Raw genomic sequence first — 15,079 nt, forward strand, 5'->3', positions numbered from 1 at the left:
CTGGAGGGGCGTGTGCTGGGGATGCTGTCATGATGCAGGCCACAGTGGCAGCTGTATTCCTTCAGTTAGTGCTGAGTCACAGTGAATGCCTTGGTTTATCACTGTGTTCACTTAAGTTTTTAAAATTACTAGTATCATATATGACATTCCTTGGAGGCTTCTTAATGAGAATATTTGATAAAAATTACCTTGGTCAGGAGAGCTAGAGCTTTTGGGGCCTGCTGACATTCACTAAGGGGCATATGAGAAACTTCTGAGTGACTTGTTAATTGTACTCTATTTTACTTGTTTCAAACTGTTTGAAAACAAGAATCTGATGGGAACCAGATACAGTCTTGGGCCCAGAAAGTTCGGATCTCGTTCTGGAGAAGTTTGTGGAGAGTGGCTGGGCAGCGCTTTCCTTTGCAAGGGTGTGGTCTCCAGCTGTTCAGACCACTGGGCACACACTGTTGCCCTGATACCTCACTCCAGCAGTAACACCTCTCCTACTGGCCCGGGACCAGGAACGGCTCCCTACCCCTAGGGCTGTGAATAAGGAGTTTCCAGGAGGAGACCCAGGGAGGCAAGGAAGGGCGGGCACCTGAAGAGGACTCTTACCTGGGACTGAAGGCATCTGAGAAGCACAGATTCCTGGCTCCATTAGATCTAGGTTCAGGCCTTGAAATCTGCTTTTTTATTTGTTTGTTTGTTTTTGAGACAGAGTCTGGCTCTGTTGCCCAGGCTGGAGTGCAGTGGCACAGTCTTGGCTCACTGCAAGCTTTGCCTCCCAGTTTCACGCCATTCTCCTGCCTCAGCCTCCCAAGTAGATGGGACTACAGGCACCTGCTACCATGGCCAGCTAATTTTTTGTATTTTTAGTAGAGACGGGGTTTCACCATGTTGGCCAGGATGGTCTCAATCTCCTGACCTCTTGATCCACCCTCCTCAGCCTCCCAAAGTGCTGGGATTACAGGCTTGAGCCACCACGCCCGGCTGAAATCTGCTTTTTAAAAGACTTCTAGGTGATTATGAAGATTGGATAGATTAGACTTTTCCTAAAAGATTCCACGTTTCCCAAGTTCAAGTTCAGATGACTCTAATGACAATTTTATGATACGAGTAAGATTTGAATGTGTGGACATGGCTGGAAAGGGCGTTCCTGGGATGGAACATCATGAATATAGGTACCGGTGAGCTTTGGGAGCAACCAGAGAAGAGTCCATGAGGGAATTCACCTGAGTATTCGATAAACAAACAAGAAGGGTGTGGTGGGGCATGGTTCTCGAAGCAAGGACCCAAGACTAGTTGCTGCACCTGGGCTCTTGTTAGGCGACTGTGGGGCCCCACTGCAGATCTTCTGAAGCAGAAATGTGGGTGGAGATGGGGAGGGACAATCTGTGTCTTAGCAGCCCACTCATGGGAGTGTGAGAACCCTTGTGGTGGAGAGGAATTGGTTGAAGGGGGTCTTGAGTGCCAGGGTAAGTCATAGGGGCAGTGAGATTGGGTTTGATCGCAGGACCCAGGGGCACCTGATGAGATGAACTTCCAGCAGCTTCATCCTGCTGCATGTGTGAAGGAGAATGGAAAGTTGCTTTCTTTTCATCTGTTACAGATATTAATTTAATAAGATTCCAGAATTCCTCAAGCTTGGGAAAGCTGATAAAGCTCTTACTTTTGATTCTTTTAATTCTGGAAAATTGTTGATAAATCATGTGAAACAATAAAAAGGTGATAGTATTACACAAAAAAGTTAATTGTGGTGGCTCACACCTGTAATCCCAGCATTTTGGGAGGCCAAGGTGGGCAGATCACGAGGTCAGGAGTTCAAGACCAGTCTGGTCAACACAGTGAAACCCCATGTCTACTAAAAATACAAAAAAATTAGCCAGGCGTGGTGGTGGCAAGTGCCTGTAATCCCAGCTACTTGGGAGGCTGAGGCGGGAGAATTGCTTGAACCTGAGAGGTGGAGGTTGCAGTGGGTGGAGATTGCACCATTGCACTACTGCCTGGATGACAGTGCGAGACTCCATCTCAAGAAAAAAAAAGAAAAAGCTAATTGCACCTAGACATTTTACAATGTAAATTACTTTCTATTATTTGTATGTTATAAACATTCTTGTTAAGCAGAGAAAAAGAATAATTTTAATTTTCAAAAGAAATTGTAAACTTAGGACCAAAGGTATCAAATGGTATATGTGCTTATGGAGGGAGGAAGTGGATTTCCAAACTGTTAGGTGAACGTGGTCATTGTGCAGATTTAAAACTTAATAACTTAAAACACACACTTTGAAAATTAAAATCAAGTAAAATTGACATCTTCTGGAACAAGGGTAAGCTGTGATGCTGGGCGTGTGGTATGAAGTCTTCAAACACAGTAGAAAGCTGCGGGCACCAAGGCACAGCCAGCCCAGGCGCTGAGTACAGGGCAGCTGCAGGGGACTGTGCCAGCCACGCTAAACGGCCTCTCCTTGAAAGAAGACATGTGGACCGAGACTGAAAGCAGTTGAACTGCTTATTGAACTGTGATCTATCCGCCTTTAAAGTGGACATCTCCACATAAACAGGAAAGCCTAGCGTAACACTGGGTTGACGAGTGACTCCTAACATTTTCATCATCAGTGCAGGCTGAAGGACAGCGTCCTGGAAGGCCTCCAAGGCCGGCCGAGGCTGTCAGACCATGCTATTGTGCGGCAATCGCTCAGTGCTGTTCCCACTGAAACCATAGCACACGCGCTCTGAATGTTCACAGAGCTGTGGCCAATGTTGGAGGTGACACACGTGCTAATTGCCCCAATTTCATCCTTATACATTGTATGTATGGATCAAAATAACACTCTCTGGGTCCCATGAATAGGTACAATTACTACATTTCCACTAAAAAGGAAAAAATTATCAACAATTCTTTGTCATTCTTCAGTAATGTTTATTGTTTATTAATTTTTCAGTTGTCTGGCAATTTCCCAAACCTGCTTTACCTGTTTCAAAACTCAGAAAAACCACGTATGTTAGAACAGAGGAGCCGAGGCAGAGTCTCTGGCAGCTGATAGAGCTGACTTGCCTGGGTGCCTTCCAAAAAAGGCCCTTGCGGTATCTTCACCATGTTTATATATTTTGTTAAATTTGCAAAAATAAGGTATTTCAACCACAAAGTTAAGACTGCCATCTCTTCTATTTTAACCTCTCCTACGTCATACTTCCCCTCCGCATAACGGTGAAACAGCCGTGGACATGTCTGGAATCTTGTTAAGGGTTGGCTGGGATACATTTATATGCTTTGCAGTCTCTTCCATGTATTAATAGTTACGTTATTGCCGGCCATCTCATTTGGGATGTCTTCTAGGAATACTCTGAGTATAGTCAATTCAAACTAAAGAGCATTCACTCCATAGAAAACTTGAAATATGAAATCTTATAACTCAGATATGAAAGAAACTTAGCAGTTTCCCCAAATTTGACAACAATCCTAAAAATTACATGGTGCTACTAACACATAGTTGAGGATGTAGAATAAACTTCTATAAACTGCCAAAAAGAAAAATAAAAAGGAATTTTCCATTAAAAATGTATGTGCTGTGTAATTTTAAATGAGATCATGCCAGTATACAGATTTTTTTTTCCCCTCCGGAGTTTCGCTCTTGTTGCCCAGGCTAGAGTCCAGTGGTGGGATCTCGGCTCGCTGCAACCTCTGCCTCCTGGGTTCAAGCAATTCTTCAGCCTCAGCCTCCTGAGTAGCTGGGATTAGAGGCGCCCACCACCACACCGGTTAATTTTTGTATTTTTAGTAGACATGGGATTTCACCACGTTGGCCAGGCTGGTCTCAAACTCCTAATCTCGTGATCCACCCACCTCAGCGTCCCAAAGTGCTGGAATTACAGGCGTGAGCCACCGCCCCTGGCCAGTCTATGGAATTTTAAATGGTATGTTTTGTAGGTACACTACATATTTCCTAAGACTACTTCAGATTATTTTTTACAGGGGAACTTAGATTTTCATACATCGTTAAATAAAAATGGATTATTTTTATTTCAAAAAAGGGGATATGTACCATCAGTAACCATATTTGCCTATTTTCTTGATTATACAGGGAGAAGATACCCATTATCAGAAAAAAAAATTATGCACTATATGTACCAGTTATGTAAGTCCCTTGATCACATTCACAGGTATGCTCTTGGAGATTTGACAGCTCTGAAATTAATAAGATGTGTTAACATTCAAATTCAAGAATTTGAATAAATGAAGTGTAATTCTATTTTTCCTTTTATACTGAATGCAGAAATGGAATATTTCACAGAGATGTAAAACCAGAAAATATACTAATAAAGGTAAGAGCTTTTACATGAAAGCTGGGTATCAGAATAAAAGTTGAATAGAAACCCTTTCCCTGAAAGGTTTTCTCCTCCTGCTGGAGGAACTTTCAGTCCATGCAGCTAGACAGCCTATTTGTTACAGTAATTTTTTCCCTCTCAGGTTGTAAAAAATGGTTTATTTAATAAATGCCACCAACATAACTGACTGCACCTGGAAGAAAATAATAGCACGCGCCTTTCTCACATTGCAGACAGAGAGGAACCCCATCCTGATGGCCGTTCGATCCCCCTAGAGAGAAATGTGGCAGAGGCAGGATCTGAGCTCAGGTCCGTCTCTCTCCCAGGCCACTAAACTACCTGTGTTTAAACCGTACCATTTGCTGTTTCCCAGCGCCTGTCACTGGCTGTCAGCAGGGTCCTCTGGGGCTGTGTGGCTAAAAAAGCCCTTGCTGGGCAAGCTGGCAGCATGACCAGACCGACGACTAGTGTGTGTCGTTCATTTGTTGAAGCGCTGTGAGTTAACCATTTTCAAACCCGTAGACATTTGGAAATATATGTAAAACATAGCCAGAATATTTGTAAACTTGTTCCACTGAATAGACACATCACTTCCTCATCTGCTGGAGGCACTTTCAGGTGCTCATAAAGCCAGTAATTGGCATTTTACAGACTACTTTAGATGCTAGTAATTTTCCTGCTAGTGCATAAATATTTGGAGTGGTTTGTATTACGATAGCCACATAATGGGACATTGCTTGTCCTTGCTTCTCTCCCCTTCCAGCAGGATGTCCTGAAATTAGGGGACTTTGGCTCCTGCCGGAGTGTCTATTCCAAGCAGCCATACACGGAATACATCTCCACCCGCTGGTACCGGGCCCCAGAGTGTCTCCTCACCAATGGGTTCTACACGTACAAGATGGACCTGTGGAGCGCCGGCTGCGTGTTCTACGAGATCGCCAGGTAGCGCCAGGCCGGGCTCCTTCCTGGTTCCTGCAGCGGGAGGGGCCCTTCCAATCCAGATGTCATGGTCATTCTGGTTTTACTTTCTGTTTTACTGTTTTTAATTTAACAGCAAATCAACTAGGCTTTCGTTTTACTTGTTGTACATATTTGGCCTTGCCTGGCCTTCCCGGAGAAGAGCACCAATCCTCAGTTGTTCTGCCTCCCGCACACCCTGGCGGTGTGGGCAGCCGCCTCCTTGGGCTTGCTGTGAGGTGCTTGATGGGGCTGCCATGGGGAGGGGTGAGCCGGGCCTCCCCTGAGAGGTGCAGTCATATCAGGTAGGGTGCCCTGGCCACAAGTGTGAGGATGAGGCACCTTCTGGCACAGTTGGATTCTAGAAAGCCCCAATCCCACCCTTCCCTGCTCCAGCCTCCAAACCTCCCACTCCGCCCAGCCCTCGGGAAGGAGCAATGGCCCAGGGACGAGGAGATGGGGGCCGGTCCCACTCCGAGGTGAATGGTGTTGAGTTGAAGAAGTGCATGGGGGTGGAGGGCTGCACCTCTTGCTCCCAGTGGGCCTCCAGGCAGGTGGCAGTGAGGTTAAGGTCTGGGGACACATCTGAGGGGTCAAAGTCTGATCCCACCTGTTCAACAGACTGATACAGAAATGCACTTCAGGACATATTCTCCTTTGATCCAGATGGTTCATACTGGTAACTTTTCATTTTGGAAAGCTGAATGGCAATTTCACTGCAGCCAGAAGTGTCAACCGAGAGTCCCTTCTCATGAGGCCAGGTCCTGTGAATTCATCTGGAGGAGGCAGATATCTGGAGCACAAAGCTGCCCGCATCTCACCAGCACACAAGGTGGCCCACAGTGCACCAGCCACCGAACTGGGCTGATGTGCTTATCTCGCCGCTTGGAGCTGTTTCCTGCTCACCTGCATTTTCTCCTCTCTCCTTTCGTCACAAGATCCTGCCATTTTCTGGAATAGAAGCTAGGCCTACCACCAGAGCTATATTTTTTCTTTTCTTTTTTTTTTTTTTGAGACAGAATCTTGCTCTGTAGCCCAGGCTCAAGTGCAGTGGTGTGATCTCAGCTCACTGCAAGCTCTGCCTCCTGGGTTCAAGCCCGCCTCAGCCTCCCAAGTAGCTGGGACTACAGGCCTCTGCCACCACACCCAGCTATTATTTTTTGCATTTTTAGTAGAGACGGGGTTTCACCATGTTAGCCAGGATGGTCTCAATCTCCTGACCCTGTGATCCACCTACCTTGGCCTCCCAAAGTGCTGGGATTACAGGCATGAGCCACTGTGCCCAGCCCAGAGCTGTATTTTTAAATATTCTTTGTGGCATGTAATATGAATTGAATTTATTTATACAAGTTTAAATTCTTTATTTTTATTGTTTTTTTTTTTTTTTTGAGATGGAGTTTCGCTCTTGTTGCCTAGGCTGGAGTGCAATGATGCAATCTCGGCTCACTGCAGCCTCCGCCTCCCGGGTTCCGGTGATTCTGCTGCCTCAGCCTCCCAAGTAGCTGGGATTACAGGCATGCACCACCACGCCCGGTTAATTTTGTATTTTTAGTAGAGACGTTTCTCCATGTTCGTCAGGCTGGTCTTGAACTCCCGACTTCAGGTGATCCGCCCACCTCAGCCTCCCAAAGTGCTGGAATTACAGGCATGAGCAGCCGCGCCTGGCACAGGTTTAAAATCTTGTTCCCACAATTCCAAAATCTATAAAAGCTTTGGAAACCAAAAGGTTTCTTGGGACTCATTTATTGACAAAATCTGACCTGCCTCATGCTGAATTTGTCAGCAAAACTTCTCTTGGCTGATGGGAGGCTCACTGTGGGGTTATTCATCACGGTTACTGTGAATTAGTCACATTTCACCACAGACATCATGCTGGACAGATGTCGGAATGTGAATCTGTCTTTTGCCTGTTAGGGAACACGTCGGACCTTTTGGTAAAGTGGAAACAGAAAGGCCAAACACAAGGGAGAGTGGAGCCTCCCAGCAGCTAGGGTCGCTGCACGCGCCAGGCTGAGTTCCTCGTGTTTCGTGTGGTGAGGGTCGCTGCACGCGCCAGGCTGAGTTCCTCGTGTTTCGCGTGTGAGGGTCGCTGCACGCGCCAGGCTGAGTTCCTCGTGTTTCGCGTGTGAGGGTCGCTGCACGCGCCAGGCTGAGTTCCTCGTGTTTCGTGTGGTGAGGGTCGCTGCACGCGCCAGGCTGAGTTCCTCGTGTTTCGCGTGTGAGGGTCGCTGCACACGCCAGGCTGAGTTCCTCGTGTTTCGCGTGTGAGGGTCGCTGCACGCGCCAGGCTGAGTTCCTCGTGTTTCGCGTGTGAGGGTCGCTGCACGCGCCAGGCTGAGTTCCTCGTGTTTCGCGTGTGAGGGTCGCTGCACGCGCCAGGCTGAGTTCCTCGTGTTTCGTGTGGTGAGGGTCGCTGCATGCGCTAGCCTGAGTTCCTCGTGTTTCCGGTGGTAAGGGTTGCTATGTGTGCCAGGCTGAGTTCCTCGTGTTTCGTGTGGTGAAGGTTGCTGCACGCGCTAGGCTGAGTTCCTCTGTTTTGTGTGGTGAAGGTTGCTGCTTGAGTTCCTCGTGTTTCATGTGGTGAGGGCGCTGTATGCACCAGGCTGAGTTCCTCGTGTTTTTTTTGGTGAGGGCGCTGCACACGCTAGGCTGAGTTCCTCATGTTTCATGTGGTGATGGTGCTGTACATGCCAGGCTGAGTTCCTCGTGTTGTGTGTGGTGAGGGCACTGCACACGCCAGGCTGAGTTGCTCCTGTTTCTTGTGTGAGGGTCACTGTAAGAGCTAGGCTCAGTTCCTTGTGTGTCTTGTGGTGAGGGTGCTGTATGAGCTAGGCTCAGTTCCTCATGTTTTGTGTGAGTGGGCCTGCCTGGTCGAGGGGACCAGGCAGAATAGAGAGACCCATGGCCATGTCCTGACTAAGGTCAGCCAAGAGAAAGGAAAAATAGACCCAAAGTCAGGCAAGCAAGTTTTCATTAACCTGCCAGCTGCCCCCTTAACAGACAGAGGAAGTAGCCCCAAGCTTACAGAATGAGGGATGTATATTGGGGAGGGGAGTTTGAGGGAGTTCTTTGGTATGGCGGCATCCCAGGGTTGGTTTGTTCTTATTTTTTTTTATTTTTGTTTTTGAGACAGGTTCTTGCTCTGTCGCCCAGGCTGGAGTGCAGTGGCACCATCTCGGCTCACTGCAAGCTCCGCCTCCCGGGTTCACACCATTCTCCTGCCTCAGCCTCCCGAGTAGCTGGGACTACAGGCGCCCGCCACCACACCTGGCTAATTTTTTGTGTTTTTTGTAGAGACGGAGTTTCACCATGTTGGCCAGGATGGTCTCCATCTCCTGATCCACCCGCCTCGACCTCCCAAAGTGCTGGGATTACAGGCATGAGCCACCACGCCCAGCCATCTCAGGGTTGTTTGCTGGTTAATTTTGCCGCATATTACCTTGTGATGTTTATGGTAGCAACTAGATGAAGAGCAGGAACTTACAGGAGGGTGTAGGTAAAGTTTGTTTATACTTCCCACGATCTTCTGCTGTGTGGTCTGGATGGTTTGTAATTGGGGTTTGCTTATTGCAGCAAGGTCTGATGAGTGAAGTCTGCTGGCTCTGCAGCGGCGCCTAGATAAGAGCTTGGAAATGTAAAGAGGCTTGGGGGAAGGGTGGGTGGCACAGAGAAGGGTTGCAGAGCATTAGAGGGAGGAGTGGGCAGCGCCAAGAAGCTTTTTTGGGGCAGTTTGTCCCTAACTTCCCAGCCCTTTAATAGGTAATAGAAGAGGGGCGCTGTTGTCATCTGGTTGTTTCTTGCTGGGAAGGGGCCACAGTTTTTAGGGGCAGACTGGACAGTAGGGACTGCCGTTCTTGAATCTGTTGGTATTCTTGGAGCAGCATCATATCTTGTATTGTCCTGTGGGTGAAGGCTCTGATACAGTCCAGTAAAAACTGAGTGAGAAGGTGTAGGAGACAAGGACTGAATGCTAGAAAAAGAAGAATGGTTATGGCTAGGCCTAGAGGGGCATTAGCCATGGAAACCAGGTACTAAAGGACCAGGAGGACCACGCTGGCCATCAGGGGACATTTTCTTTAATTTTTTGTGCTCAGTCCTTTAGTCTTTTTACAGAATCTTGTACTAAGCTAGATTGGTCACGATAAAAGCAACACTGTTCATCTAGAAAGAGGCGGAGTCCTCCCTTTTTGGCTGTGAGTAGGTCTACGTCTCTGTGATTTTGAAGAACCACTGCTGCTAAAGAATCTATTTGTGATTGGAGAGTTGTAATGGATTTGGCTATCTCTTCCAAGCTATCTGTGAGGTCCTTGGAGAGGGGTTGGTAATAGGAAACAGAGGTGGTTAGTCCTGCAGTCTCAGTTCCAACTTCTGTAGTTACTCTGAGGGCTACTAATAGAGGTATGAGTTGTATCGCACGGCAGTGTCGGATAGGGGTATTGGGGTACTGGGATTGGTAGGGGTTGGTCTCCTAGGGCAAAGTTGATTTTTGGACAGAGGAAAACCAGGGTGCAGGTGCCCATCCAGTTAGAGGGGAGGCAAATGTAAGTTGAGGCACCACCTAGGAAAAGTATGCCTTGGCTTGGTAGGCAGAACCGGTTGTGTATGCTAAAAAGATGTACTGTTTTGTTCTTCTCATGCGTCCACACTCCGAGGGTCCCGGCTGGAGCTGCTGCTGTAAGTGGTTGTAAAGGGTGTTTGCTTTAGGCTGGGGGCTTTGGGGTCTTTTTTCCCAGTGTAACAGGAAGCGTTTTGTGTCCACTAAGATCCATGTGGGAGTGTTGCTGAATGTTGGGATAAGGACACAGTCGTGGGTGGCGGGTGCAGGGATGGTGCATGGAGAGGGGAGCCAAGGGAAGAGGGATAAACAGGGGAGGTGTCGGCCCTTGCAGTACTCTGAGTTTTTGTTAAGGAGGTGGGCGGTGTCAAGGGCTGAGGGGCTAGAGAAACGAAGCCTGTCTTTATTGTTGGTGGCTTTGAGAGTAGTATGTTTGGTGGAGGGCTTGAGTTGTGCGGTATAAATTGCACAGTTTGGAATTTAGGTGGCTGAGGGGAATGCCTGAGGGTAGATGTCATTGGCGCACAGTGGTGCTAGGTAGGATAAGATTGTGTGGGTTGTTATGGCTCCTCATATGCGTTTATCACAGCTGCGGTAGGGGATAGGTTGTGTAAGTAGGGATGTCAGGTTGTCACAGCTAGACCGAACTCGCTGGCTAACTGGGGGGAGATTTTTTTTTTTTTTTTTTTTTTGAGAGGGAGTCTCGCTCTGTCGCCCAAGCTGGAGTGCAGTGGCGCTATCCTGGCTCACTGCAAGCTCCGCCTCCCGGGTTCACGCCATTCTCCTGCCTCAGCCTCCCGAGTAGCTGGAACTACAGGCGCCCGCCACCGCGCCCGGCTCATTTTTTGTATTTTTAGTAGAGACGGGGTTTCACCATGGTCTCGATCTCCTGACCTTGTGATCCGCCCGCCTCGGCCTCCCAAAGTGCTGGGATTACAGGCGTGAGCCACCGCGCCCGGCGGGGGGAGATTTTTGTTAATGCCTGTATGTAGAGTTTGAGGGGGGGCTGTTAATGAGGATTTCAGAATGGTAGGTTACTTGGATGGAAGTCCAGTTGTAGGCTGAGGCAGGGATTGCATTGTATGTTGTGGAGAGGAGGGATACGCAGAGCCAGCAGTCTCTTGCCAGAGAGGAATTAGAGTTTTTTAGTAAGGAGTGTGTGAGATTAAGTGTTCTGTATAGGTGTTCAGGGTTTGTAGGTATTGGTTGGGCTGAAAGAAGGGCTGGGGTATTGATTATGAGATGGGTTAGAAAGGCAGAGAGTGAGCAGAAAAGTAAATAGTTCGGTTTCACCCAGAGTGAAGCCATAGAAAGAGCCTTGGAAGAAAAGGTTGGTTTTGCACTTGAAAAAGGCCTCCAGGGTGTTGCTCCGTGGGTGGAACCAGGAAATACCTTGCGAGAGCGTGAAGGAAGAGAGTGAAGCAGCAGGACAGACAAAGGCAGGGCATCTAGGGAGGATGTGGCAATGTTTATTAGTGACTGTGATTCCTGCTATAAGGGTAACCATTAAGCAGAAGGCTAAAGTGAGGGAGACTTTTTGGCTGGTATTCCAATTGGAAGGAGTTACACTATATAATCCCACTGCAAACAACAGGGTAAGTAGTATAATGCCTGCAATTAGGGTGTAATAGAGTGTCTCCATTAAAGGAAGCTAGTTGTAATAGTAGTTTAAACCTGTTTGAGATAGATGGATTTACTGATGTGAAGTTTCTTCTGGGATGGATGTGAGGTGGAGTCGGGTTGGCTCAAGGAGTGTGCTGGAATACCAGTTATAAGTTGGTGAGGTGCTGGTTGGTGGATCGGAGGTGGGAGCTCTCTTTAACCTGGAAAGGTGATACCAGGGGGTATGTCTTGAGAGTTTGGCTGTAGTAGGGGTTGTGTCACACGTGTCCGTGTGAAGAGACCACCAAACAGGCTTTGTGTGAGTAACAAGGCTGTTTATTTCACCTGGGTGCAGGCGGGCTGAGTCCGAAAAGAGAGTCAGTGAAGGGAGATGGGGTGGGGCCGTTATAGGATTTGGGTAGGTAGTGGAAAATTACAGTCAAAAGGGATTGTTCTCTGGTGGGTGGGGGCGGGGGTCATAAGGGGTGGGGGAGCTTCTGAGCCAGGAGAAGGAATTTCACAAGGTAATGTCATCAGTTAAGGCAGGGACTGGGCATTTTCACTTCTTTTGTGATTCTTCACTTGCTTCAGGCCATCTGGATGTATACGTGCAGGCTTGGGCTCAGAGGCCTGACATTCCTGTCTTCTTATATTAATAAGAAAAATAACATAAAATAGTATTGAAGTGTTGGGGCAGTGAAAATTTTTGGGGGGTGGTATGGAGAGATAATGGGCGATGTTTCTCAGAGCTGCTTCGAGTGGGATTAGGGGCAGCGTGGGAACCTAGAGTGGGAGAGAGATTAAGCTGAAGGAAGATTTTGTGGTCAGGGGCGATACTGTGGGGTTCTTAGAAGGAGCATTTGTCATATAGAATGATTGGTGATGGCCTGGATGCTGTTTTGTATGAATTGAGAACTAAACGGAAGACACAAGGTCCGAATAAGAGAAGGAGAAAAACAGATATTAAAGGATTAAGAATTGGGAGGACCCAGGATGTCCAATTAGAGAGTGCCCAAGGGGGTTCGGCGTAATTACTTGCTTGGTTGGTGGGTTTTTGGACTCTGTCCTTGACAGAGTCCTCCTTTTTAAGTTGGAGGCGGAGCTTGGTGAGGTATGTTTTTAAAAGACCATTAGTCCATTCTACCTTTGCTGAAGATTGAGGACGGTAAGGGGTATGAAGGTTCCACTGAATACCAAGAGCCTGAGAAACTGCTGGGGTGATTTGATTAATAAAGGCTGGTCCATTATTGAACTGTATAGAGGTGGGAAGACCAAACCGAGGAATTATGTCTTACAGAAGGGAAGACACAAAAAAGGTGGTGGCCTTTTTTGACCTTGTGGGAAAGGCCTCTACCCATCCAGTGAAAGTGTCTATCTAGACCAAGGGGTATTTTAGTTTCCTGACTCAGGGCATGTGAGTAAAGTCAGTTTGCCAGTCCTGGGCAGGGGCAAATCCCTGAGCTTGATGTGTAGGGAAGGGAGGGGGCCTGAACAATCCCTGAGGAGTAGTAGAATAGCAGATGGAACAACTGAGAAGTGATTTCCTTGAGGATAGATTTTCACGATGGAAAGGAAATGAGAGGTTTTAACAGGCAGACTAGAGCGGCTTTTCACCTACATGGAAGGGGTTATGAAATGACGACAGAATAGAATGGGCCTGTGAGGCTGGAAGGAGATATGTTCCTTGGTCCAAGAACCATTTGCCTTGTGTGGGAAGAGATTGATAGGTGGAAGTTTCCAGTGGGGGGGTAGGTGGTAGTGACCGATGAGAAGGAGAAAAACTGCCACGAGGGATAGAAGTTGGAATGCTAGCTGCTTTTTTAGCTACCTTATCAGCATAAGCATTACCCTGAGCGATGGGATCTGACGCCTTTTGATGGCCCTTGCAGTCAATGACTCCAGCTTCCTTTGGAAGTAAAGCGGCCTTGAGAAGAGTTTTTATTAAAGAGGCATTAATGATGGAGGACCTTTGTGTAGTGAGGAAACCTCTTTCAGCCCATATAACAGCATGGTGGTACAGGATATGGAAGGCATATTTAGAGTCAGTATAAATATTGATGTGTAATTCCTTTGCAAGAGTGAGGCCTCGAGGTAAGGCAGTGAGTTCAGCTTGCTGAGAGGCAGTGGAGCGGGGCAGAGCAATAGCCTTAGTGATAGATGTGGAAGATACTATAGCATAGCCTGCCTTTGCTGGTGAGTGGCGATTAGGCCTGGTGGAGCTGCTATCGGTAAACCAAGTATGATCAGAGTAAGGAACAGGAAAGAAGGAAATATGGGGAAATGGAGTAAATGTCAGGTGGATCAGAGAGATACAGTCATGGGGGTCAGGTGTGGTATCTGGAATAATGTGGGAGCCCAGATTGAAGTCTGGACCAGGAACAATGGTAACTGTGGGAGACTCAACAAAGAGTGAGTACAGCTGAAGGAGCCAGGGAGCAGAAAGTATATGCATCAGGTGTGAGGAAAATAGATTTTGGAAGTTATGAGAATTGTAGAGAGTGAGTTGAGCGTAGTTTGTGATTTTGAGGGCCTCTAAAAGTATTAGGGCAGCAGCAGCTGCTGCATGGAGACATGAGGGCCAGCCTAAAACAGTAAGGTCAAGTTGTTTGGACAAAAAGGCCACAGGACGTGGTCCCGGCTCTTGTGTAAGAATTTCAGCCGCACAGCCCTGCACTTTGGCTCTGTGTAATGAAAAAGGGTTGGGATGAGTTAGGGAGAGCTAGTGTGGGAGCAGCTTCCAGGGCTGTTTTTAAGGAATGGAAAGAGGAGTGGGGAAAGGATTTAAGATCTATGGGGTCAGCTAGGTTTTCTTTTGTGTTTATACAGTGGTTTTGTTAGGATGGCAAAACCAGGTATTTAAAGGTGAAAGTATTTAACCATGCCCAGGAAGGAAAGGAGTTGTTTTGTAGAAGGGGTTGGGGTTTGGGAGATTAGCCAGACATGATCAGCAGGGAGAGCATGTATGTTTTCATGAAGAATTATGCCAAGATAGGTAACGGATGAGGAAGAAATTTGGGCTTGACCAAAGTAATGGGGGCTGTCCGTGAAACCTTGCAGCAGTACAGCCCAGGTAATTTCCTGAGCCTGATGGGTGTCAGGGTCAGTCCAAGTGAAAGCAAAGAGAAGCTGGGATGAAGGGTGCAAAGGAATAGTAAAGAAAGCACGTTTGAGACCCAGAACAGAATACTGGGTTGTGGAGGGAGGTATTAAGGATAGGAGAGTACATGGGTTTGGCACCACGGGGTGAACAGGCAAGGCAATTTGATTGATAAGGTGCAGATCCTGAACTAACCTGTAAGACTTGTCCGGTTTTTGGACAGGTAAAATGGGGGAATTGTAAGAAGAGTGTATAGGCTTTAAAAGGCCATGCTGTAACAGGTGAGTGATAACAGGCTTTAATCCTTTTAAAGCATGCTGTGGGATGGGATACTGGCGTTGAGCAGGGTAAGGGTGATTAGGTTTTAATGGGATGATAAGGGGTGTGTGATCGGCTGCCAGGGAGGAAGTAGAGGTGTCCCATACTTGTGGATTAAGGTGGGGAGATACAGGGGAAGATGTGAAGGAGGCTTTGAACTGGGGAAAAGGGTGGCAATGAGGTGTGGCTGTAGCCTCGGAATAGTCAGGGAAGCAGATAATTTAGTTAAAATGTCTCGACCT

At 47.5% G+C, this 15,079-nt stretch overlaps 1 protein-coding gene across 12 annotated transcripts in view; it reads left to right on the forward strand.

Annotated features, from left to right (window-relative positions):
- LOC105467388 (MOK protein kinase) overlaps positions 1 to 15,079 on the forward strand; it is an 86,748-nt gene that overhangs the window by 49,072 nt on the left and 22,597 nt on the right. For 6 of the 12 annotated variants that reach the window (XM_071099563.1, XM_071099566.1, XM_071099559.1 and 3 more), the window contains 3 exons: positions 4,065 to 4,143; positions 4,257 to 4,305; positions 5,072 to 5,250. In XM_071099563.1, the coding sequence (XP_070955664.1) occupies positions 4,065 to 4,143; positions 4,257 to 4,305; positions 5,072 to 5,250 (307 nt within the window). Of the gene's footprint in view, positions 1 to 2,075; positions 3,898 to 4,064; positions 4,144 to 4,256; positions 4,306 to 5,071; positions 5,251 to 8,625; positions 9,940 to 15,079 lie in introns of those variants that run through there. The other 6 variants (XM_071099560.1, XM_071099565.1, XM_071099568.1 and 3 more) reach the window with 3 other exon arrangements.

The sequence above is a fragment of the Macaca nemestrina genome, chromosome 7, assembly GCF_043159975.1.
Source record: "Macaca nemestrina isolate mMacNem1 chromosome 7, mMacNem.hap1, whole genome shotgun sequence".
Classification (NCBI taxonomy): domain Eukaryota; kingdom Metazoa; phylum Chordata; class Mammalia; order Primates; family Cercopithecidae; genus Macaca; species Macaca nemestrina.